Source organism: Pholis gunnellus (assembly GCF_910591455.1).
Source record: "Pholis gunnellus genome assembly, chromosome: 21".
Lineage (NCBI taxonomy): Eukaryota > Metazoa > Chordata > Actinopteri > Perciformes > Pholidae > Pholis > Pholis gunnellus.
In genome coordinates this window covers 5,516,742-5,541,637 of record NC_136548.1, presented here as the reverse complement: position 1 = coordinate 5,541,637, position 24,896 = coordinate 5,516,742, and the positions used below count along the sequence as shown (strand labels likewise).

General features: G+C 43.2%; 2 protein-coding genes across 2 annotated transcripts; both read left to right on the top strand.

Annotated features, from left to right (window-relative positions):
* Positions 1–1,056: 1,056 nt before the first annotated feature.
* Positions 1,057–4,166, top strand: LOC306712917 (somatostatin receptor type 2-like; the record flags this gene model as incomplete). Its single annotated transcript, XM_079182394.1, has 3 exons — positions 1,057–1,444; positions 2,356–2,681; positions 3,741–4,166. The coding sequence occupies 3 exons, from the start codon at positions 1,057–1,059 to the stop codon at positions 4,164–4,166; spliced, it is 1,140 nt and encodes a 379-aa protein (XP_079038520.1).
* Positions 4,167–19,936: 15,770 nt separating this feature from the next.
* On the top strand, positions 19,937–24,526 carry tnfrsf13b (TNF receptor superfamily member 13B). The gene is made up of 6 exons (XM_079182222.1): positions 19,937–19,994; positions 20,244–20,363; positions 21,441–21,584; positions 21,834–21,950; positions 22,668–22,946; positions 23,568–24,526. The coding sequence occupies exons 3-6, from the start codon at positions 21,461–21,463 to the stop codon at positions 23,828–23,830; spliced, it is 783 nt and encodes a 260-aa protein (XP_079038348.1). The 5' UTR covers positions 19,937–19,994; positions 20,244–20,363; positions 21,441–21,460; the 3' UTR covers positions 23,831–24,526.
* Positions 24,527–24,896: the final 370 nt, after the last annotated feature.

The window sequence follows — 24,896 nt, the reverse complement described above, 5'->3', positions numbered from 1 at the left end:
AGTGGACCGTCCAAAGTCAACATTTGTCTTCAGCGTGGTGCCCTGATCATGCTCTCGCTCAGGCGTACTTTTTTTTTTTGCATGTATGCATACGTGGGGGAGGCAAGCATGCACGCACGCACACACACACACACGCATACACACACACACACACGTATGCACACGCCTGACCTGGACTACTTGGCTCTGCGTATAGCATTAGTAGGATTTATAGTCTCGCACTGTTAGAAAGCATGATAAGAGCATCATGACCAGTCGAGAGCCAGCTGATAGTTTGTCATTGACCTCAGACACAATATCTGCTAGTCGTGCTGAGTTCTGTCGTACATTTTTTGTGAAATTTCTAATCCAGACATCGTACTCCGTGCAAAAGCGTTGTCAAAAAAAGACGGCTGCACTTCATGTACAATTTGGACATGGCTGGAATGGCATCTTGGCCTCTCCTCCGTGTCTCTGTCTGCCGAATGCTTGTCGTGAAAGGAAGTAGTAGTATTGAGGATAACAATAACTAAACATGTAAAGAGGACATGTCTGGAGTATTCTCTAGAGACAATATTTCACATGTTAGAAGACATGTTGAAGACGTGAATGCAGTTAGTCACCTTGCGACTGTTGCCATGGATCTTAAAGGGCTATTAATATTTGTCGAAGCAATAATTTGTTTGTCATCCGAACTTACTGTTCTCTCTCTCTCTCTCCTTCTCTCTCTCTCTCTCTCTCTCTCTCCATAGATCTCTCTTGCTCTTTTTCTGTTTCTCTACGCTGGGATGTGATACTTGTGGTTCCACGTTAATGAAAATCCCCAGTCATCCCGATCCCCAGAGCCCCAAACCCTTAGACCCCAAAGTGTCAAATTCCTCCGTTTAATCGAACAACTTGAAGTCCCTTTGCCCTCTTTTCAACAGTCTTGCATGGTAACATCAATGCTTTTAAGCATGTAATCTCAAACCCAATAATCTCTACCTTCTCCCAACTCCTTTATGATTTACATCTTCACCCGTTGTCATCTTTAGACACTTGGAACCCTTTGATAGCCTAAACCCCTTCTCAGCCATCATGGCCTTGGATCAGTGGCCCTTTCTCCCGACCCCCCCAAACATCTCCATCCCCGAGCCCCTCCTGTATGACAGCTACATCCAGGGCAATGAGTCCGACCTGGACCTGAACATCTCCAAGACCAGGGAGTCTCACCAGGACAAGACCAGCTCCGTGGTCATCACCTTCATCTACTTCATAGTGTGCGGCGTGGGGCTGTGCGGCAACGCCCTGGTCATATATGTCATCCTGCGCTACGCCAAGATGAAGACGGTGACCAACATCTACATCCTGAACCTGGCGGTGGCGGATGTCCTGTGCATGATGAGCCTGCCGTTCATCGCCCTGCAGCTGGCCCTGGTGCACTGGCCCTTTGGAGAGGTGCTGTGCAGGCTGATCATGACTGTTGGTAAGTGTCAAGCAGAGGAGCTAAAGGTGCAACCTGAGAAAGAGGCAGCAGTTCTACAGGAGCAAAGAAATACGTTTGGCTTCCTCAAAAGGGAAATGATCATGAATTCACGAACTGCTGTGGTCTCAATTTTAAAACAAAGTTTCACAGTTTCACATTTTGGGAAATACTCTTACCTAACCATGTTCTCCAGACTGTGGCTTCATCTTTAAATAAGCATGTTCTCCCACAATGTTTAACTGTTTCATTAAGTGTACCAGTGTTGAATTGAAGACCACCTAATCCGAGACCAGGTCATGATCAGGACCAGACTGTATCGAGACAGAGACAAGACCAAGACTTGTGATAAAATATGGAACATGCAAACCATAATTGATTCAATCTGAAAGATCTACATTTCAATAAAAAACACCCTCAGAAAACAAATAAAGATTCCACCTCTTGTATCTCCACATACACTGCACACGTGTGTCTGTATAAGTGTACCATGAGAGATGTCTTGATAAATGAATCAAAAGGCATCGCAGAGGAGAATTTTCCTTTGTTTTCAATGGGCTATCACAGTAATGACGATAGCAAACGAGTCCTCTTTTTCGGAGACCAATGCAAGACCAAGCAAAAATGTGGTCGATTCTGAGACGAGACTGAGACCTTGAAAAAGTGGTCTTGAGACCGGTCTCAAGACAAAGACCGATCTCGAGTACGACAACACCGAAGGGAAGATTATGGATCTTTAGACTTCAGCTGCAATTCAAACAGTGTTGGCCATCCTAGCTGTGTTGATAACAGCCTTTATCACACGTAATACACCTCTTGTTTCAATAAAAAGAACAAGCATTAGCAATGACTGCAAGTGTTACTTTATACACATCCTCATTTGACTTTTCTCTCTCCACTCTCTCCCCTGCCAGACTCTCTCAATCAGTTCACCAGCATCTTCTGTCTGACGGTGATGAGCATCGATCGGTACTTGGCTGTGGTCCACCCTATTAAGTCTACAAGATGGCGGAAGCCCCGCGTGGCCAAGCTCATTAACCTGACCGTATGGGGTGTGTCCCTGTTAGTCGTCCTACCTACTTTGATCTTTAGCGGCCTTAACAAGGTGCCCGTATGTGGGATCGTGTGGCCGGAGCCCCAGGATGTCTATTCCACGGCCTTCATAATCTACACCTTCTTCATAGGGTTCTTCTTGCCACTGGCAGTCATATGTATGTGCTATCTGCTCATTATAGTCAAGGTGAGAGTCTGCCTCCACGTGAGGCATTACAATATGGTAACAAGATATTTTTTATTTCTGGCTATAAGACTAGAATGTTGATCAAATATCCAATCGTTGACAAGATTGTGGAACTATTTGTGCCCCTTTTCAAGTCATGAAATTCAGATGAACTGCTTACTTTAAACTTTTGAATTAATATTGACTTTTACAGTAGCACGCCCGGGTAGCTGTGTGTTTGAACACGGGCCCTGGAAGGCTATCCAGGCTAGCTAGGGAAATTTGAACATCTTAATTTCCCAGGCATTGGTTGAAACTGTTATTGGGATAATGTTGAAAATACAGTGGATGGTAGGGAGTTATCTTTCATAGAGATTTAGAGTGGTGGGTTTAAAGGGACAAAAACATGATTTACCCTGACAGAGTGTCATTGCCAGAAGCAATAACTAATGTTTTATTGAAGCTGACAACATTTGTTTTGCCACCTCATTAGTCATTGAAAGCATGTCTCTGGTGAGTTCGTATTTTCAACATTTCTCCTCTGTGCCTGAGTGACTAAAATGTTTGCATTTCCTCTGACAGCCATTTGGCTTGGCCCTGGAAAAGAGCTATGAGCTAGCTAGCACTTAAATGTTACTTACAGTTCTAACATTCAAGCTTTAAAATCTTAATGTTTGGGGGTTTTATAGCCTGTTTTCAAAGCTCTTAAAGGAATAGTTTGACATTTTGGTTACAACACACTTATTAGCTTTCATGCCAGAGCGTTAGATAAGAAAACCACTAACATACCTGTCAGCTAAAAACCTTACGTAAAGAGTTTTACCCTTTGACAGAGCCAGCCTAGCTGCTTCCTGTCGTCATGCTAAGCTAAGATAACAGTCTCCTGGTTGTAGCTCATGTTGACGGACAGATATTAAAGTGGTATTAATCTCCACATGTATCTTGGCAAAAAATAGCAAACAAGCAGATTTCCCAAAATGTCAAACGTTTACTTTAAGATATATCTGTGTCTCCTAATGTGAACAATTTGCTTTTATATTTGGGAGATTTCAAGCCACTGACAGTGCATTTCTTTGCCAGGTAAAGTCCTCTGGGATGCGGGTGGGTTCCACCAAACGCAAGCGTTCTGAGCGAAAGGTGACACGGATGGTGTCCATCGTGGTGGCGGTGTTCGTCCTCTGTTGGCTGCCTTTCTACATATTCAACGTCACCTCCGTCGCCAGCTCCATCAACCCCACCTCTGCCATGAAGAGCATCTTCGACTTTGTGGTGGTGCTCGGCTACGCCAACAGCTGCGCCAACCCCATCCTGTACGCCTTCCTGTCGGACAACTTCAAGAAGAGCTTTCAGAACGTCCTGTGCCTGAAAAAGGTGGCGGGCCTGGACGAGATCGAGCGCAGCGACAGCAGGGCAGACAGGAGCAGGATGGTGAACGACGCTATGATCGCCAACTTGGAGACTCACAATGCTGCCCTGCTCAATGGCGAGCTGCAGACCAGCATCTGAGGCGCGGCAGACACCACCCAGGGAGGCCAGAGGGACAGAGCAGTGGCGCTTGTGGCTTCCAGACTGATGAGCTGGCAGTACACTGCTAGTGACTCCCTGTTCAAAGACGCGGGGGGGCAGGAGGATGACGTATGAGCTGCAGCTCATGGACATTGACACATGAACAAAGTCTAAGTGAAGACTAAGAAAATTCCGAAGGGGTTTCAGAGGTCAGCAAAGGTACACGCCCAAACCTCTAGATATATGGGTTAATGAGGCAACTCAAACTGTTTCGCCCTGAGGCGGTGCAAAAAATGATTCTTGGCTGAGTGATGTTAAATCAAACATAAATACGAATTTTGTACGTGCTTGCCAGCTCGAGGTTTCCATCAAGTTGTCACGCAGACAAAAACGAGGCAAGACGCAGGACCGGAGAAACGGACTGCTGTGGATCCACCGCAGAAATACCGCGGGGCTAGTTCATCCATGGTAGAAAGAGAGAGAGAGAAATCTGAGGGGATCGAGCACCATCCGCGCTCTCCTTGATGGAGTTTTGAGAGCTGTGAAGGGGTCGGCATTGATTTCTCTGAATGTGGAAATACTGCTGAAGAAGTCGGCCAAACAATGCAGTGGAAAACAGCAAGCACTGTATTATCTATGGAGACTCTGAAAGATAAAAAATCAGAAGCCTCAAGCCAAAAGGTGAAAAGCGTCGTGGTCATGTTTTATTCATTCCAGGTGATTAGCCTGGTGTTACATGATCAACCAGGCAACAAAATGGCAAAGCCCTCCCAACACAACAAACGGAGGATGCTCTTTTTTCTCCCTCTTGCTGGCATCTCCGCGGGAGGAGCTGCATTGATCCGTAAACTCTTGAATTGAACATCCTGGATTATTGATTGAGGTGGAAGGATGGGAAAACATCTTGGCGGCCGCTCTGACCTTTCTCCCTTTTAAAACAGCTTAACTTTGTATATAGCCTATAAAATGGTTCTCCTGGGGGGAAAGATCCTGACATGGACGACTCCAATTAAGATTTCTACGGGATTTCCTGTTGTGAAAAAATTCTGTATTATTGTGATGCATCAAACTATGTTTGTGAAAGCCATCATATGTACTTTGTACTTCACTGTGTCCTGGTCTTAACAGTAATTGCTCCCTATGCCAGCGGTGCCATAGTAAGGAGCCCATTTCTACTTGTAAAGTGCTGTGTTTTGAATACATGTTGAAATGTGGTTACTGCACTCAGCTTCACTTGGTTCAGTCCGCCGGTGCTTGAAAAAAAAAATGGCCTAAATTTCAGGAAGAAATATGTGTCATATAGTCAAAGAGGGAGAGAGAGAGAAGGAGATAAACGTGTAAAGTATCAACTGAGAACACAACACATGAAAACAAATAACTCCATTCGCATCATTAGACCAAACATACGGTCCGTTAATTGTTATAGATTTTAAAAAGTGGTCAAAATCGAAGCAGCAGGCAGGGTCAAGCTCCAAAGACAATGGGTCCTATATTTCCCAAAATGCACCTGGATAGCATCTTTTATCACCCCCTCCCAGTCTGTTAAATGCAGACGTCTTTCAAACGCCACACCCGTGGTACTTTTACATATACTGTACTAACTCAAGCAAATAATTAGTGTCAACCTATTCCTCATAGTCAGGCTAATCACACAGTAAAACCAAGGGCACTTATTGTGTATGTAAGTATGTAAGTGTATGCTCATACCAAATTCCACAAAAAAAGCTTACTATTAACCTGTCGGGTGACCTTTACTCGATGTATCTCGCGTCTCTCTGTGACATTCATTACACTGGATTTATAGTGAAAACAATAAGCAGGCATCGTTAATTGTGCGTACATCTCCAGTAGCCTATATCCCTGTGCTCTTTCTAATTAATTGCTGTTAGGATGCCAGATTGATGAGCGGAATTATCAATCAATCAGTGGAACATCCTAAAGGTGACCATGTTGTTGTCTTTTAGCCATGCTAGCGGCGTGGCTATGTCAGTCAGGCAAGTTCACTTTGGTCCCGATAGAAATATCTCAACAACTATTGTCAATTAAACTAGTACAGACATTCATGATCCCCAGAGGATGAACTGTAAATAACTTTTAGTGATCCCTTAACTGAACCATAATCGGCTCAGAATTGTTCAGCACTTTAAGACCAAAGACATGCAAAACTCTTGATATTCCCATCAGCCTCAGCATGCACGTTGTGTTAAAAGTGCTAATTAGGAAATGTTAGCATGCTAATAGGCTGAACAAAGACAGTGGACATGGTGAAAATGTGTTTCCTGAGCCAAAAGGAGCTACAACAACAGACCATGTCACAATAACCTGAATTTGGAAACCTTATCACTCCGTTAACGTTGACTGAATGAGCTTTGTATCCATTTCCGTTTTTAGCTCTCAGGCTGTTTGTGCACAGTGACTTTTCCAACGGACCTCCATGATGGAGCCACATCTTGTTGCCAGGAGAGTTGTCAAACAACTGCAAACGCCTATATAGCAAAAAGGTCATCCACCATGTGCTGCGGGGTCAGATTCACTTCATCCCAGTGTATCGGTCAATTTAGAAGCCATCAATCAGGGCTATCGAAAGAAATGAGGAGCGCAGGGCTTGTCCCGGGAGGCTACTGCAGAAAATAATCTGTCGTGGCATTCTCTCCGTGACGTCACTGCTAGCAGGGTCAATCCCATCTTCACTCACCGGTCACAATAGGGACACACGCTCACAGACATTTGTGGCATGCGTGTAGGTACAATTCCAAGTAATTTATACAAAGACAAAAGTCACTCTCCCAGCCATCCATAGCTCCTCGCAGCCTTTTATGAGTAACTGCATCAAGGAGTCATACTGACCCAGTGGATTGTGCGTAATAATGTGTCACATCACAATACCAAAGGCTTTAAGGGTGAAACCCACAAGCAGAAACTATATACACGATATCTTTCTGTGTAGCTTTTATTTGTCTGCAACTATAAGCGCCTTCAAGCCTGAAGTGCAATGACTATTCTCAAATCATCCACAGATAATTACTTTTGCTCTGTCCTATGCTGTGTCTCTCTCTCTCTCTCTCTCTCTCTCTCTCTCTCTCTTTCTCTCGCTTGCACGGCTGGTGAAGAATAATATGAGCTGACACACGTTTTACACCCACCCAAACTCAACGAGCTGAAATGAACTGAACCACGCTGAAGGAAACAAACCATGCCTGCCATTGCCGCTGGCCACTTGGGCATACTTAATGGACTTAATGGACCATTCTGATTTTTAGTAGATGTTGATAAGGCGGTTTGTGCCAAAAACAGTGTAAATGTAGCGCTAAAAGGACAGCCGAGGCAATGAGGCGGGGCCCGTAGTCGCTGCTTCCTTTGTCATTTTGTGAAATCAAGACCTAATTATCTCTCTGAAATTAAGTCGTATTCTGAAAAAAAAAAAGGGTTCATGGCTCTTTGTCTGTGGGCACAATTCAGCGCCAAATGTGGCATTTGTCTGGATTGTCTGGTTCCTGCCACTGTATAGTGTACAGAAGAGAGGAAGAAGCGGAGGAATGGGGAAACCTCTGCCTTCTTGCGCTCTTGTTTCTTTTTTTCGGAAACACAAGTTCATTTGCGAAGGGCTAGAACGTGCACTCCTGAGGATGCACCGTTCAATGTTAACTATTTTTGTGGTATCCTCTGCTTGTTTGTGCATGGGGAGGGCTGCGTATCCCACCTTCTGTATCCTCTCACTAACCAAAACCAGTGTTACACACTTACTGGGGGGGGGCACCTTTTTCTTTGCAAGATATACTCTCAGAAAAAAAGGTACAAAGACGTACTTGAGTTTGGGTTCAGCTTTAGCAACGACGGATGCAACTTTTTAGACTTTTTGTTGTTGTGATTAGCTGCAAATGAGTCATTCTATTTGGTCAAAGAAATACAATTATGTATGGGTTTTCAAAAATACATATGTCACATAATCTTAATTAACTAAGCCACATTTTAGCCAAGCTGGTCGTAACTTACAAGCTTGTTTCTGACAGTGTACAGCCAAGGATATGTACTTTCCTGTGCAGTGACTTTTATCTATGTGCCTTGGAACTTTAATCAATAGACAGCAAAACAACATTTTGACCGGTTTCTCCCAAAAGCCAAACAACCAAAGGCCTTTGTACTGTACAGACATGTTGGTAACTAAAACATAACAGAGTATATCATCTTTCGTTCTATATTTCCCCAGCTTATATAGCTTATGTTTGTGTGATATAATGTCAGAAGCAGATGTTTATTTGTGACTGTTGCATAGAATATAATGTGATCATTGATTGTAATGGACAGGCCAATGTCCTTGTCTCTGCAATTAAAATGCAGGCAAGTTTCTGCTCCCATGGTCAAACCTGTGTGTTTGTGTGTCAATGGGTGCGCATGTGTAGCATTTGTGAGTAATGTGTATGATGTGCAACTTGAACGTCTTTTTCACTGTGTATTTCCCCCAGGAATGCGATCCTTGGAGGAAGTCCAAATGTTTCCTTGATCCCTGAACACATCGCGCAGAATACACTATGTTGTATACAGATGGTACTCAAGGGGATTTTGTGAATTCCAGCATTTCTCAAGGGGCTGTGAACTCCCAAACACAAGAACGGTTAAATCTCATCAATTATTCTGTAACAACATAGCTCGAGGTTGCACAAAGAGGGGAGACCACACATGAGTTTACCAAAAAAAAAAGAAAAAGGCCACAAATAAAGGAAACCAAAAGGGTGAAAAGGGTAGCGAGAGGACATGTGTGTTGAGGGTCGTTTTGCGCTGAGGTTGAGAGATAGAACATATGTATAAAAAGGGATGCTGTCACTGTGACGTTTTTGAACTTTGAATAAGACAATTCTCAGCGAGCAAATCGTTACAATTAACTCTCATGAGCAGAACTCATCAGAGAGAATGCATGTTTAAGGCACTTTCCCATTGGCTTTACTTTGCCGCCTGGGAGTCAAGTAGTCCTGTTTAGGAAGGTTCTTCCCATTTCATATCACAAAAGTTATGATAAGAAAAAGTCTCTTGACTGTTCACATATTTACTTTTACTGCAATTAAATACTGTTAACTCATATTGTAAGCATTGAGTTGCTGAATAGCAAATCAAAGGTTGTGTAGTCTAATAGCTGCATATAACTGCATATCAATATTTACTATAGTTAAGAACTGAAACATGGTAACATACATGCTGTTTAAACAACAGTTACACAACCTTGTCCAAAAGTAGTCCCTTTTGTCAGCTATGTCAGCAGCACATCTCTAAAAATGGCAACGTCGGTCTGTTCCCACACCACTTTGGTCCAGACTGAACCATGTCAATAGATTGCTTGTCACGACATTTGGCACAGACATTTCATGGTTTCCACAGCGTGAATTGCAATAATCCACACATTTCTTATTTTAACCCAAACTTCACCGATTTCTTTCGTGGCCCGAATCTAAGCGGTTTTGTTGAGCGAGTAAACCTAAAAGCAGAGTAAACTCTACGTTTACAGTGAACACAGCAGTTTATTTTGAAAAGACACGAAGTGGAAACTAACGCCCAAACTAACTAATGACGTGTCCAAAACTGATGCTAGAGGTATGTGGAGCCTCATAGTTTGAAGCGTGGGGGCCACTGCACAAGTGTCAGTATTTGACGAGTCCGGAGCGAGAATGTCTTGAATAAGCAAATATGAATCTGCAAAAAATTAGCAGCCACGTAAACATGTTAGCAGGCGGACCCGAGCAATTTACTCAAACCACCACTGTACCTAACTCTAACAGTCACAGCTTGTTTAAAGAGAAACGTTGTTCTCATAACTGTCTACATTCTGGCTATGTGTTATGATAGCTTTACACTTCAACCCACGGCTTCACATGTAAACAGCAGCTAGCTTTAACAGCTAATGCAGGGGGCTTTTTTTCTGAGAGTATTTTCTGACGCACGCAAGAGACAAACATTTGAAATGATCGAAATAAAATTGGATTTCTTTGAAAGACTTTTAGTCTGTTCAACGGAAACACAAAGATATTATAACCCAGAATCAGAATGGCCACAAATATGAGAGGTTGACACCACAATTCTGCTAGAACGTAGATGTCTTTGAGTACTTTCATCATGCGTCATGTCAAGTAAACATCTAAATAATCTCCCAAAACCTGAGTGACAAAATCACATCAAATACATGTTTTCTTTGGTTTAATGTGAACTTGTTTAGACATTCCCCTGACATTGTAGAAGTAGAACGTTCAATCCAATACCTTCCACACACGAGTGAGCCTACTCGCAACAATGCCTCATGTCACCTCTCATTTTCTCTCCCACCTGAGTCGCCTCCAATATGACTCACGAAGCGAACGCTGTGCCAATCTGCCCTGCTGAGGATTCAGTCCCACTGTGAGAACAAGAAATGCATTCTGTAATGAATGTCGTGCTTTGGGGGTGTCTCATCGTGGCGGTGGCGGCGGCTGCCGCAGGTGAGAGGACGGCAGTGAGGATTAAATGCACAAAGTGGAAAATGTGTCTACTTCTAGCCAGAAAAATAAGACTTTCGGGAGAGTCAGGTTTGAATGTCAATGGAAATAAATGTCAGCGAACGCTGCCCTTTGCTCACTAAGTAAGGTCAACAATAGATTTATTATGAATGGTAAATGGACCGTGCTCTAATACTACATGTCATTCATCAATTCAAAACCATTCATACACCGATGACAGGGGCTATCATACAAGGTGCCACCACCTGCCCATCAGGACTATCTATTCGTTCAGACCCATTCATACACCGCAGGCACAGCTTGCAGGAGCAATTTGGGGTTAAGTGACATGGACTATAGCGGAGCCGGGGATCTAACCGCCGATCCTCTGATTGAAGGACGGCCCTGGCCTACCACTGAGCCACAGTCGCCCCAGGTCAGTCACCAAGCCTCTGTTTTTATGACCTATTCAATAACTAGAGAGAAAAATGACTCATCAAACTACTCCTGAAAAACTGTTGCTCAACAACATGGACCCAAGTTAGGGCAAGTGGGCCAGACGAGCATCTTTGTGTGGAAAAACTGAATGCAGCACAGCTCACGTGACGTGTACAGCATGAGGTAATTGTACTTAACAGGATGGGAAAGCACAAATGTTAAACTGAAACCCCTCCAAGCAAAGACAAAGTCATGTTTTTCAGCTTGACCATCACATTTGTTCTTTAAAAGGTCTTCATACACCCAAAGCGCAATTTGAAAAATGAACATCAACAAGGCTGGCGTTACAAGGCTTAGTTCTCGTGATGGATATTCATGCAGCACTTGAACCTTACACAGAAATAATTTGGTTAAAGCTCACGTTTTAATCCCACTATTGGTAATTTTAGCAGTGTGGGCGTCCATTATTTACATAATGGACGTTAATTCCCTTCATTAAACTTGCAGTGGCACAAAGTAGATGTGAACACTGACATATTATCAGCTTGATATATCTAAGGGGTTAGTAAACAGCTGCCTATTTACACATTCAGATACCATATAGAAGAAGTGGTCACCCATTGGTTTGTGGACTTTGGTTCTGAAGCCTAAGGTTTGGCATTTTGGGCTGTCGCCATCTTGTTTTTTTGCAACCAGAAGTGTCACGAGAGGGTGGAGCTAAGTACAACCGAACGATAAAGGAGACATTCATAGGCGACCCAAATGTTATGATTAACTTTCATGAACTGGAAACACACTGTGAATGTTAATGTTGTGAGACGAAAACATGGACAATTCGGACTTGTCAATCACAAGGTAGCCCCGCCCTAAAGCATAACCTACTTCATGATCTATTTTAGTCTAAATGGACCATCATTTACTAAATGAACATCATGCTGTATTGAAGAAGACTTGAAACTAGAGATTGAGACCACAAACTCATGTTTTCAATGTTTACTGAGGTAATAAATCAAGAGAGAAGTAGTCATTTTCTCATAGACTTCTATACAACCAGAGGAGTCGCCCCCTGATGGCAATTAGAAAGAATGCAGGTTGAAGGCACTTTAGCATTGGCTTCACTTTTTAGACCAGGAGCTTGCCGCCTGGCAGATACAAAGCATTATCATTCATGTGGAGTTTGTGGCGACCCGATGAATATCAATGTTGATATTGACTCTGCTCTTTCCTCTGTTTTGATCCTCACTAACTCTGGAGAGAAATATCTCGCTCCGAAAAAACCCCCAAAAGAAGACAAAGGACGCTAAAACACTCTGTAGAGCCGAGTGGAAATGCAGAATTGGGGGATAATTCTCTATGGGTTCATCACTATGAGCGACCACTTTTACATACGTAAGTAGTCATGTGATCCGTTAATTAAAAAAAAAAAAATGTGATCATAGCTGATTTAATTACTATTAGTTTTAACTGACAAAGTAAAATCGTGGACTTTTCATGTGGTTTTCAAATCCGAATCAGATTTAGTTGGAGCAAATAAATTTGATCAGGTGAAGTTGTTGCAGTAACATATTGAATGCTATTGGTGAAAACAGAATCTCTACACCGCAGGAAGAATGACAAAATTCATGACAAGGAACAAATAGATGCGTCTTGACCAGCTGCTATAATTCACTCAATAGCTGTATGACATCACGGTCTAATTGATCTAACAAAGACGCCCTCGTGGGTGGAAAACATTGTTGCACAGCATGTGGGCTCTCATCCTATGATCAAACATGTTCATGCACTTGTCAATGCTTTCCCTGGGACTAGTCTCAGCCCAACGCCCTTTATCTTTCGCACTTGATCTTCACGTTACCAAAGTCAGAACATTTAGATTCTTGCCAAGGCTCTGCCTCCCTGCGTAGAGCAGCAGAATTAGTATTCAGAAGTGGAAAATGGTGCACGAAAGCTTATTTCAAAGCAAGTACACAGAGATTAGGTTGGTCTCAATTGTTGATCCTGCGCCGAACAGATTGTCTTTTCAAATACTATAGGCTGTCTCCATCTACTGGTGCAATCCTAATACTGCTGGACTGATTGTGATGTACAGACGAGTCTGACTATCGTTCTTGTTCTAAATAAAATGATGCCAGAAAAAAACGATTTAACACAAAATAGTTTTGTGGCTCGCACTCTCAGACCCGAAGCTCACTTTGTGTCCTCCGGTGGGTAACATGAGTTAGCCTACATACTAGAGCTCTTGAGTTTCCAAAACCAACAACAATAAATGATCATTCCCTATAATTTACCATTTGGTGTAAATAAAAACTATCAACATTGATCCTTGTTGACGTGAGTCATGGCTTTTGAGAGGTTTTGCATAGGTTGTCAAATGACTCATTTTGTGATGATTTGGCCATTCTTTGTTCTTTTGTTCTTTTTACTCAGATGAACCGGCTTCCCTTTTTCCCTTTTCTGAATTTGACTACCCATCTGCAGTGAGTCTATTCTGGGTGTTCAGGTTTCTGAAGCTGCTTGTGGTGTGATCCAGTCATCAGAGCAGATGATGACGATCCTTCCTCTTTGAGATTTTTTACCCTGATCATTTAGTTTGAGCAGTAATGTGCATATTCAAATAGGCATATTCTGACACGTCATATGACATCAACTGCAGACATATGACGTGTCTTTTCTACATGCCTGTTGGTTGCTATGCCCGGCAGTCTGTGGGGGTGGGCTGCCATGTTGTCCACCCATCAAATATATTGGAACATGAAATGCAACGCAAACAAATTAACTGTATCTGTGTGTATACCTAACCTTTCTCTTTTCTTGTATATCTTTTAACACAAAATATTTGATTCACAATATGAATGTTATTTGCTTATGCCTATATATGTTTATGCGTATTTGTCTTTCTGTATACGTTCCTCCAACCGCCCATAGATTTCATCATTAAAGATGTATAGTTAATCTGCAGTATTTCAGCAGAGGTTAGAGCACATGCATTATGTGAAGAAGCTTTTGGTATCGCTGTGACTCAACATGGAGCCAAGTCATAATTGTATCTGTACTTCCTCAAATCACTCTGATGCTTCTCCTCCATCAAGCTCACGTTGTGTTGGTGTCCTGGATGGTCTGGACCGTTCAAACTTTGTGATAACTGCACCTGAAGTACTTAATCCATCAAAAACAGTACTCATGAAGGAGTTTGTCTCGGTTTGGTCTAGCAACTTACAATTATTTTTTTGAATAGGGATAAATTCCCAACACAGGTTACAAGGTGATGCCTTAAATTGTCTGAAGAGGTCTTTGAGTCCACAAAGGAGGAGTGCATGTCAACATTTTGACAGCATAGTGTCTCACAGCAACCAATCTACCGGGAAATCAAAAGAAGAAGAAGAAGAAGCCGCAAAAGACTCACGAAGAAGAATCCTGTCAAGCCTCGTGAAGCAGGAATTTGCAGCCCATGTGACGTCACAAAGGCTCGAAACAGAACGATCAGCTGCGTCCGTAGTTTGCGTCCTGTTTCGAGCCTTTGTGACGTCACGTGATCGCCTTTGACCCTGTGACGCCTTTGATAGACAGTGGCGCGTTATTGTACCTACCCTACAGCCAAGTAGACAACTTTTCGAACAGGTTTCATTCGTTCAGTGTTACACTCACAGAGCAGATACGTGAAATCTTTACTGCATTGAAGATTAGAATAAAACCATGGATAGACTAGAAAGATCACAGACAGAGGTGCTGATGGACAGATGTGCAGTCTCCTTTATCGCTGAAGAGCCTGTAATTAATCTGGACATCACTCCTGATGAAGGCTCTGAGTCACATTTAAAACTTCATCCTGTGAATGAAGAACTTGAAATGCTGAGTGAGTACTTTAAGTCTCTCCAGGGTCAAGTATCTAAGTTTGAATATGATCTCAAACATTACGAGACCTATCGCGAGCTGGAAGAAAGGACTGAAATCCTTTTTAGGCCAAAGTCATATGAATGCTTTGAAGGGCCAAAAGAAACTAAATCTCCGGACAGATCCCCACTGGACCGCGAACTGGAGATCATTTCCCAACGGCCTAATCTATCAGAAATTCAAATGTATTCAGATTTCAAAGGCAAATGTCATACTTTCAGGGACATGATGACGTACTGGCTGGAAAACACGGGTAGGCCAAGTAAATTGAAAGGCATGAAAGATTTTGACCTCAGCATCCATGGTATGGAAGGTTGAATATATTGACATTATCGTTGAGGAAGTCAAGGATTTAATGCTCGAGATGATTGAGAAGATGACGGGCATTAAGCGTGATCTGTCAAAAAATGAAATCTCTCAGGAGGTTGAGGCTCTTGCCCAAATCTTTGTTTGGCTGATTCTGATGGATCAGAAGAGATATAAGAAGATATATCCAACAGGAATGGACATCTCAGATTGCAAATCTGTTGAAATCATGTCATACATTGATCAGAAGGAGAGTGATTATTGCCCAAACATTGTCAGATGTAAAAATCACAAAATCAGTTCAGGATTACCTCCTCTGTCCCTTCCCAGATAAGATGACGCACATTATCTTCCCAGAAGCGATCAGAAGCAGGACATCTTGTAGTCAGTCACACGCTGACACGTACGCTGAGATACTGATCAACATGTGGTCTTTCATAAAAGAGATGAACTTTAAGATCTTCTCACACAAAATGTACCCCAAGTATCATCCGTTCTTCTGGTTCAATAACGAATATTCAAAAACTGGCTTAGTATATGTGGACGCACATGCTGAACCTTGGCCAGGTGCAACAGCACAGGAAGAACTAAAGAATAGGTCAGTTCAGGTATTGGTGGAGGCAGTGGTTTCGCGGGTATTAAAAAAACCACATCTGAACTGGAGCACTGCAGACCCCGAGGCTATCACTATGCGTCTGTTTGAAAGAACGTGGATCGAAGTCCAGGATGTCGATTTTGATCCTCAAACATTAAAAAAAAACTTGACAAGTCCATTTTCAAGGACCTGTGTGAGAAGTGGGGCGGTTCAAGAAAGGTGCAGTTGTCCATGGAATTAGAGGAACGAGAACTTGCGAACTGCATTGCCTCCCGTGTCGAATATCACCTGACACAACCCAAAAAGTGCAACATCATCTCCAAGTGCTTCTCGTCTGTGGGCGAAGCCATCTTCAGATGTGGAAAGGGGGTTCAGGAAACAATCTCCACGGATAGCCCAGAAACATCACAGACAGAGGAGGAGGTGGTGATGGACAGATGTGCTGTCAGCCCTCTCAGGGGAATAAATGAGTGTTCAACTGATGAAGGCTCAGTATATGAAGACGCACTTGAGGGGGAGTGTTCAACTGATGAAGGCTCAGTATATGAAGACGCACTTGAGGGGGAGTGTTCAACTGATGAAGGCTCAGTATATGAGGACGCACTTGAGGGGGAGTGTTCAACTGATGAAGGCTCAGTATATGAGGACGCACTTGCTGAACCTTGGCCAGGTGCACAGGAAGACGTTGTAATAATCGAATAACTTCTCCTGTGATAGTAGAAGTTACCAGATGTAGTAATAATATAATAACTTCTGCTGTGATAGTAGAAGTTACCAGACGTTGTAATAATCTAACAGTGGTGGGCCGTCAGGGCCTGCAAGGCCTTCTCTGCTAGCCTAAACAGAATCACAAAGTTATAGCTATTTTATAATTTAATAATCTTTCTTAAATACACTACATGTATCATAACAGCTACTGTGCTCCTCAGTTGCTCTGCTTCCAGTACAGCTTGTTTTAAGTTGAGCTTTTATCCAATCAGATTTCACCTCTGTGTCTCCAGGTAAGAAGAGAGGCCCGAGGCCTGCAGACTCACAAGTGCCTATATGTGCGATGAAGTTACCAGATGTAGTAATAATCTAATAATTTGTCCTGTGATAGTAGAAGTGTCACGTGCCCCCTGCTTGTCCTGTGTGCGTGTGTGTGTGTGTGTGTGTGTGTGGGGGGGGGGGATCCTACCTGGTCTCCTCCCAGCCAGATCGTTGTTGCAACTCACATGGTAGCTAGTCGCTCTTGGCCGCTCTATTTTGAGAGTAATTCAGAGGTTTTTTTTATTTGCTCAGAATAATGATCTGTTAGTATCATCCCATTTCAGAGGTTAAGTGTTCAAATCGCGATTGTTTACTTATTCTTCAGTGTATTGGAGAAAGACTTTTTAGAACTTCCTTGGCAAGTTCTGCACGTGTCAGTGGCTCAGCGTGTCAATACACGCTTGTTACATGCATACCTTCTCTTCAAAATAAAGTTAAGTATTAAATGAGTTAGTTTTAGGCAACAAAAACACCTCGTTAGCTATGAGAAAAGAGCATGGTTGATGTTAAATTGACGACGCACGTGACTACCGTGTGACTAACAATTGACGTGACAAAATCGAAATGTTTACTGTCAATTTCGCTCGCGAAACAAACAGCCGTCTCCAGGACAGAAGTCCAGTGTTTGTTTGACCCACCCACCTCCAATCCCGCCGGCCCTGTGTGGACTCCCTCTCTGTTTAAACTACGTCAGCTACTCTGCCTGTAATGCCACGGTGGAGGAGCTCCTGGCTACTTGACGCGTTGGGTTTTAGAATAGAGTTACTGCAGCAGCCTGGTGGCTATAAAGTGATGTTCCCAGGAACAACGGAACTGCATTGTCAATTACATTTAGAGGGAAATGTATTTCCCCCCCGGGCATTACATTTATTTTCTTCGTCATGTCACAAATACGGTTTGAAGCAAAGTCTGCGGAGGTCCGCATAGGTCAGGGTGGATGGATGAGTCAAACAAACACAGGACTTACACCCAGGAGTCACCATAGACCCATTTTAAACGCTGCGCTCTACATTATGTACGCAACTTCAGTTACGTAACAAAAATAGATATTTCAAGCTGACCTAAGATCTTTTACTAAACCTCAACGACTAGCTTTGTTGCGCGTTTGTTTTGGTTCAATTCACAACGCTAAACCACGTGTTTAACACTGAAACACATAAACCGGGAGAAAATACGTTTCTCTTGGGTTGCGTTTTGTACGCGAACGTGACTTTTAGGAGTCAGGGTTGACTGCAGAGACCCAGGGCCAGTTCTCGAGAGCTGTATCTCTAAACTTGCTCGTGGGTGGGAAGCCAGTGAGGGATCATGTCCCTATCAATGCATTAGTAACTACTACTCATTGATCAGAAAAGTCAAAGATGGTTGACTACTTTTTATATGTTGTGCGCACGTATATGTGGTGGTTGAGGTTACTGTTTGATGACTTGATGCATCAGACTTGCAGCATAAGTGTAACTACATTTTGTAACCATAAATGGATGCCAGCTGTCAAAGTAGTGAATGGTTCATGCATGTGCATGTTCCATCGTTAATGTCCGTAACTCTGTGACCATTTTATCTCTTCTTCAATACTCACAGCACAACTGCACCTGCTGCGAATGGTTTTCAATGTTACAAAGCAGAACCAAATTCGTAAGGTGTGAAACACAACTTAACACCTTTAATTACTTGTTTCCGGTATCTTCTAACAGCTGCACAGCCAGCCCTCCGCGAAACTCTCAGAGTGACAAATTCAGTGCATTGTTTGAAACCTGAAGCTTTACATCTACTTTTCTGATTTCCTCTCTTTACTTCATAAAAAAAAAACACATTGCGTAATTACAGTAGGTTTAGTGCGTGTGTCACTTCTTTAATGGTTTTATATGTGGCTGCCACTTTAAATGAATGCTACAGAGAACACTTTGAACTGATTCATGGAATTGAAAATAAAACTGCAGGGCTTAGTGGGGGGGAAAAAAAGATTAGCGCCTATAATTAGACAAAAATAAATCTTTTTCAGGTGTTCATGCTCTGTTTAAAAAAAAAGGAAGCTGCACATGGCCAGGAAGATCCTGGTTCACATGAGAACTGAAGCTGAGATGAAACACTCTTGTGCTCAGTGTGGAAGTAAAACCCGTGGTGTGGAACTGAAACAATAAACTGTCAATAAAATACTGTTTGACACACTCACCAGCGCATTAATAACTGGTAACAACGAGCCACTGTGGTCTCTGTTTGTGTTCACAGTACGTTAAGGCTCTACCAGCATGGACTTTTTGAAGACGGATACAAACATAGTAGTTATCATTATATTTAGGCTAATTTGTGTAAAAAGATTTCAATAAAACTGAACAAAAAAAAAATCTAAAAATATAAGCAGAATCACATTTCCCTCCACTTTTTGAGGAGGAATGATATGGTGGTGGACGTCAACTGTGTGAAAATCAAGTGGCGACAGTGAATTTAATTCAAAATACACCGCTATGTGAAAAGCTTTGCAGTCAATAGGACTTTTAAAAAAGCACACATGTTAAGTACCACAGTAAAGACTGCTGGTGCGTGCACAACCGGCAAACCTAAATGGAATGCAGCTGTTGTTCAAATGATTAATTACATGCTTCCTGCTATGACGTGACAAAACTCAGTGAAAAGGGTAAAATACAGAAATAAGAGTCATCATGAGAACAAGGGAACAAATATTTGACTGGATGCTCAGTCAGCCATAGTTTCAGCAAATTGGTAAAGAGAAATACATTCATGTAGAATACAAAGTGGGAGGTTCCATGTCTGGATCTCACAGTAGTGGAGCTTTTTGGCCACCATACATACACTTTATTCGGCACAAGACAAACACACACCTTGCATGGAGCCTGGTAGTGTTACCTTCCTCTCGAGGTAGAAGGTGGCGACTCAGGAGGCAGGATATTCTAGAAGTATTCTATTGATATTTACATGATGTTGGGAGAAGATTTGCATCTCCGTTAGGCCACGACCTCAAACATAAAGCGAGCGTAAACACAGGAAGGACTTCAATACAAAAACGTTTTGTATTGAAAATTTGTACATTTGTTGACTTACAGTATTGCCGAGGGGAAGGTCAAATGTGGCCATAACAAGTATGTGGACCTTAAGGTACATTTCTTTGCAGTTCAACTCACAGGGCCCACTTGACAGATCATTTGTAGAAATTTGTTTTTCAATTTGACAGTTCAGTATATTGAAAATGTCCTAAATACTGAACATCCGCAGTGAGTCAGTGTTAAAACACAACAGTCCAAGGGGGTGTGATTACTTTCCTTAGACACTATATTGGTCTAACCTTGTGTGTGTGTGTGTGTATGTGTGTTCTGATGGGGGGGGGGGGATTCTCCTCACACACAGGGGGAAGTCCCACGTCAGGCAGTGGCTTCGTACCCAAATGAGCTACCATGCTGAAATACCGGCCAAGCTCACTCTCATCGTCAAACCACGGATTCTCCCAACGCATCTTCATCTCCCCAGGTGAGTGATGCCTCTAAAACAATGTTTTCAACCCATAGTGGGTCATATCAGACAACTGAATTTGCCGTGGTGAGAATCGAACCCTCAACTTCAGCCAGTTTTGTCAAAGACAGTTATGATTATGGTTGAGTGGTGTGAGCGCAAGAGTTGAAGTTTGTGGCGGCTCTGCGGCTCACGGTGAGCCCACTTAGATCACCAGGAAGGCCTTTACTTGGCTGTGGACTGTCTCTACTTACATTTACCCACACATCATAACAGACATAACCGGTGAGACCAATCATGAGACGCTTTCTCAAGTAACGGGGATTCAATAACGAAAGCACAAAAATAGATAAATACATGAGAAAAAAGGAGACCGTTATCATTACGGTCCATATGGAAATAAGCACTTTTGTTCGAATAATAGTAAAAAATGTAGTATGTGTTTGTGATAATTCTATGTTGCGCTGATTATCAGGGTGTGACAAATACACTGTGGTGTACTGCAGTGAAGGGCGGAGGACGTTCAAATCTGTGAGTCTTTCACAGTTCGCTGACTCGGTGCTCAACGGAGCGGAGAGGAGCTGTGTTCGAGAACAAAGACATGATTTCTGAAAGGATGGACGTTTGTGTTTTGTAGCAACAGCAAGGCTGGCATGTTGCTGATGGCCCTTTATCTCTGATTCACTGGACTTTGCAAGGTTTGCTCAAAAGAAAAGTAAATCAGAGGCAGAAAGGACGTATCCTAGACATCCTGCTTTAGTACAGCACAAACTGGCTTTCTACATCATCTTGGTAACGTCTGACAATCTCTATGCAGCCTCTTGTGGGATGTATACAGTACATGAAAGCTACTGTACATATACACATCCCATGTATACATACACTGTACTTTATAGTGGACTGGAAGTTGGGTAAACAGTACCTTCCCACCCACTTCCTTTACTGCAGGAGGTTGTTACACATATATATCATATATATATATATATATATAAACGCTACACTACAATATCTAAAGTTACTCGTTCACACGTCACCTGCTATTTTCTCCCCACTTATCTTTCTATGTACCTCTGTGTTGTCCTTTGTGTTCGTCAGTGTGAGGGTCATCAGGGTTGATGGGTCATCAGGGTACAAACTGCCCTGCGGGTCAGTACTGGGATGCTTTGCTCAGAGAATGTATTGGTTGTCAGGCGGAATGCAGGCAACCACAAGTCAACGCCAAATGCACCGGTTACTGTGGTGAGTACACTCATACATACATACATAAATTTAGGCCGGAGGTACAGGAATACACGCATGGTGGTGCTTATGAAATTCAAAGTTCACAGAAATAAAGTGGTTTTAGGGGCCTTGACCATTGATAAAACATTGGTAAATGATGCACTATACAATCTGCATTAACTTCAGAATTATCCTTAGAAGAAGAAGAAATTCAAATGGACAGAAATGAATCTTTACAATTCATCGCGTGTTCTTCTCCTGCATTAGAGTCTGCACATTGTAAAGCACAGGCTGGGCACTACTATGATATGCTGCTGAAGACATGTGTGAGGTGCGCTGACGTTTGTGGCGGACATCCAGCAGAGTGCTACCAGCACTGCCAGAGTGAGTATTGACCCCGCTGGCCTGGATTAGAGCTTTCATTATTTAGTGACTCTCTCTGTTTCCGGGAGGCATACATATTCTGTTGGGCTAGGCCTCAGTGGACAACGTTTCCAGAGCACACGTTGAGGTAAAGGAGGAACTGTCGTCTAACTACAAATACATACCAATTGCGGTGACTGTTGTGGACGGCGAGCAGCTAGCTCACCAGCTTACCTAAATACAGCAGCTATAGCTAGAAGGACACTACTTGTCTTAATGGTTACCCTAGATTTACCCTGACCCCCTAACCCTAAAACTCTCACAAGACCCGCTGCTTGACGACCTTTCCTAACCATAACCACTCGAGGGTAATGCCTAACCTTAACCACATCTCGCCTGATTTTCTCAAATCGAGGGTTTGACGACCTACCCTAACCTCACCATTCGAGGTCAATGCCCAACCTGCTTACTTCTGTGCTTAGATAGATACTTGTTGGTTGTACATTGGGGGAGAATGCACGTAGCTCGGTGCCCTAGAGGCTTCAGGGCACAAACCACGAACCACAACGTTACAGATGTTCAGGGAACCATTGTTGCATGGCGCTCCTTATCTTTCTACCTTCGTTTCCTGTCATCTCCCGACCTTTAGCTTCCCAATAGAGGAATAAAATGCCCGAAACATACCTGCTGTTTTGCCATGAAGGTCTGTAAGAGATATTCTTCCCATCCACCTTCTAGCTCCAACACCCACTGTGACCACTACAAAGCTCCTGGTTCAAGTTACCCCAATCGTGCTGACTTCCAGAGGGCTCTTGGTGCCGACAGCCTTGGAAGACTCCACTATCCTGCTCTACTCCCTGCTGGCCCTGAGCATGGTGCTGCTGTTCTCTAGCTTGTCTCTAGCCTTTGCAGTCTTCCTGAGGGGAGCCAGGGCCAAAACCTCCAATCCAGGACCCAAAGGGGCTAACCACCCCCAGCCAGGCCAGGAGGTTGGCCAACCGGGGAAGAGATCCAAAGGTTAGTGTGGCACGGACACAAATAAAAGGCTCCAATCCGTACAATCAGCGAGTAGTTTATCCGTTAGTCAAGCTGCAATCTCTGAACCCATCGGCTATCGGTCTGGCGACGGATAAGCCTCCGGAGGCAAGGAGCTAACTATCTGGGGTTCCAGTGAAGCCAGTGGATAGCCAGACCAGACTTCCTTTTCCGTGCACTGCTCATTGTTTACAGTTTAATTAGCAACTTGAGATGCGAGACTGTAGTTGGAGACGATGTTAACGAACGGACCGTTTCACAAGCAGCCCAGCTTACAACCATTTAAAACCAATAAACAGCCAACTCATCGTCAGACAATAGCAGGTGGGTTCCAAGATTGCGTTTCGGCCAGAGTATACCGCTTCTTTTGCTCTCCACCGGGACAGACTGCTGACTTCCAATATGCTTCCAATACCAAAGACTTGTCCTGTTGCCCGCATATCAATGTTCAGTAGTTCCCCTTCAAACACATAATTTTTTCCTTATTATCTTATATTTCCAAACTTTTGTGTCTCTAAACTGCTGTTAAAAAAAACATCATGGCGCGTGATTCATATGTTTTGCTCCAATGTGTGCCCACTACCCTCTCTTGTCTTCCTACAGATTTAGTAACAAATTCAAACCCCACCACAGACCGCGAGCCATCATATGACTCCAGCCCCACTGAGACCTGCGTGTGTGTCCACTGTTTCCCCGATCTGAAAGCGCTCGGCCAGGGCAACGACAGGCCACTGAGAGCACCTTTCTCCTTCTACCAGCAGGCCGTCCTCCACAAATCCCCGATCCAAAAGCGAGGGCCTCTCTGGACTGAGGAGAACCTGTACACCTCCGGACTGGAGGCACAGGAGGAGGCTGCAGTGGGATGAGGCTCACTTGCCGTCTCACGGGACAACTGCAATGGCCAAAACGTGTCCTCAGCTCGCAGGAGAAGATGGTCAGTGTATTGGATTCTCAATCACACTGCGGGTATTGTCACGGGCCAGTAAAAAAAGCACAAGTAATGAGTATCACTGAAAATGATCATGTTCAATCCTCAACAGTGAGGGTCCATGGGTGTTTAGGGGCCTCTCATAAAGGTTTTCGGGGCCTTGACAAACCAACAGCGAAGAACTGATGAAGATTGAATGACGCTTTGCTTCACATTGCCTTAAAAGTTTCACTTGAACACTTCACAAACACTGCTGCTGACTAGAAGCCATGCATGCATGTCTGGTCTAGTAATATTGAAACCGCTGCTTCAGTGGGCTGAACAGCTCTCTCAACACGCCAAATGGCCGTGACAAGGGCAGACTAGCGACTACAGGTTACGGTCCCCAACATGAGATCAATGAGGGCCGAGCAGCATTGGAACGAACGCCAACTGTCATCTACAGATCACGTTTCCGTATAAAAAAAATGTGTACGTGCAAATACTGGAATAAATATGTATGTATGCATGTTAATTGTGTGTTCAATGTTATATATGTGTGAGGTGATGAAAGATTAAGAATCTCTTTGTACTTGTTTTGCCCACAATGACGAAAAATAAAACCTTGATATCAGAAACATCTGGGGAGAAGCTGTTCAAAAGTGTTCAAATGATCATCTGTTTTTATAAGTGTCTGTAGTCAGTGCGGCGGTCCTCAAAGACAGAAAACCAAAGAAAGTCTTCGTCGACTGACACTCATACAATTTTGACGATTTAATCTACAAATTCTGTAAAACTGAAGTTTCTCCTCAAATAATCAAACAAAAGCATTGCTTTAAATCTGGTGTTTGCCAGAGATGTGTCGGTACATTTCTTGTAAACAACTAATTCAGCATTAAAAAAAAAAGCATAGAAATAAGACTTAATAAGAAATCTTAGTCGACTACACCACACCAACTGATTAGTTGACTACGAGGGTGGGTCCTGTTCGATTGTACTCGGGTTGGTGTATTAGCAAGAATCTG

Bases quoted from the DNA above. Each gene is read 5' to 3' on its own strand.
- tnfrsf13b (XM_079182222.1), top strand. From the start codon at position 21,461: ATGGGTCATCAGGGTACAAACTGCCCTGCGGGTCAGTACTGGGATGCT. The intron at 21,585-21,833 runs GTGAGTACACTC...CTCCTGCATTAG, and splicing joins CAAATGCACCGGTTACTGTG to AGTCTGCACATTGTAAAGCA. The intron at 21,951-22,667 runs GTGAGTATTGAC...TCCACCTTCTAG, and splicing joins GTGCTACCAGCACTGCCAGA to CTCCAACACCCACTGTGACC.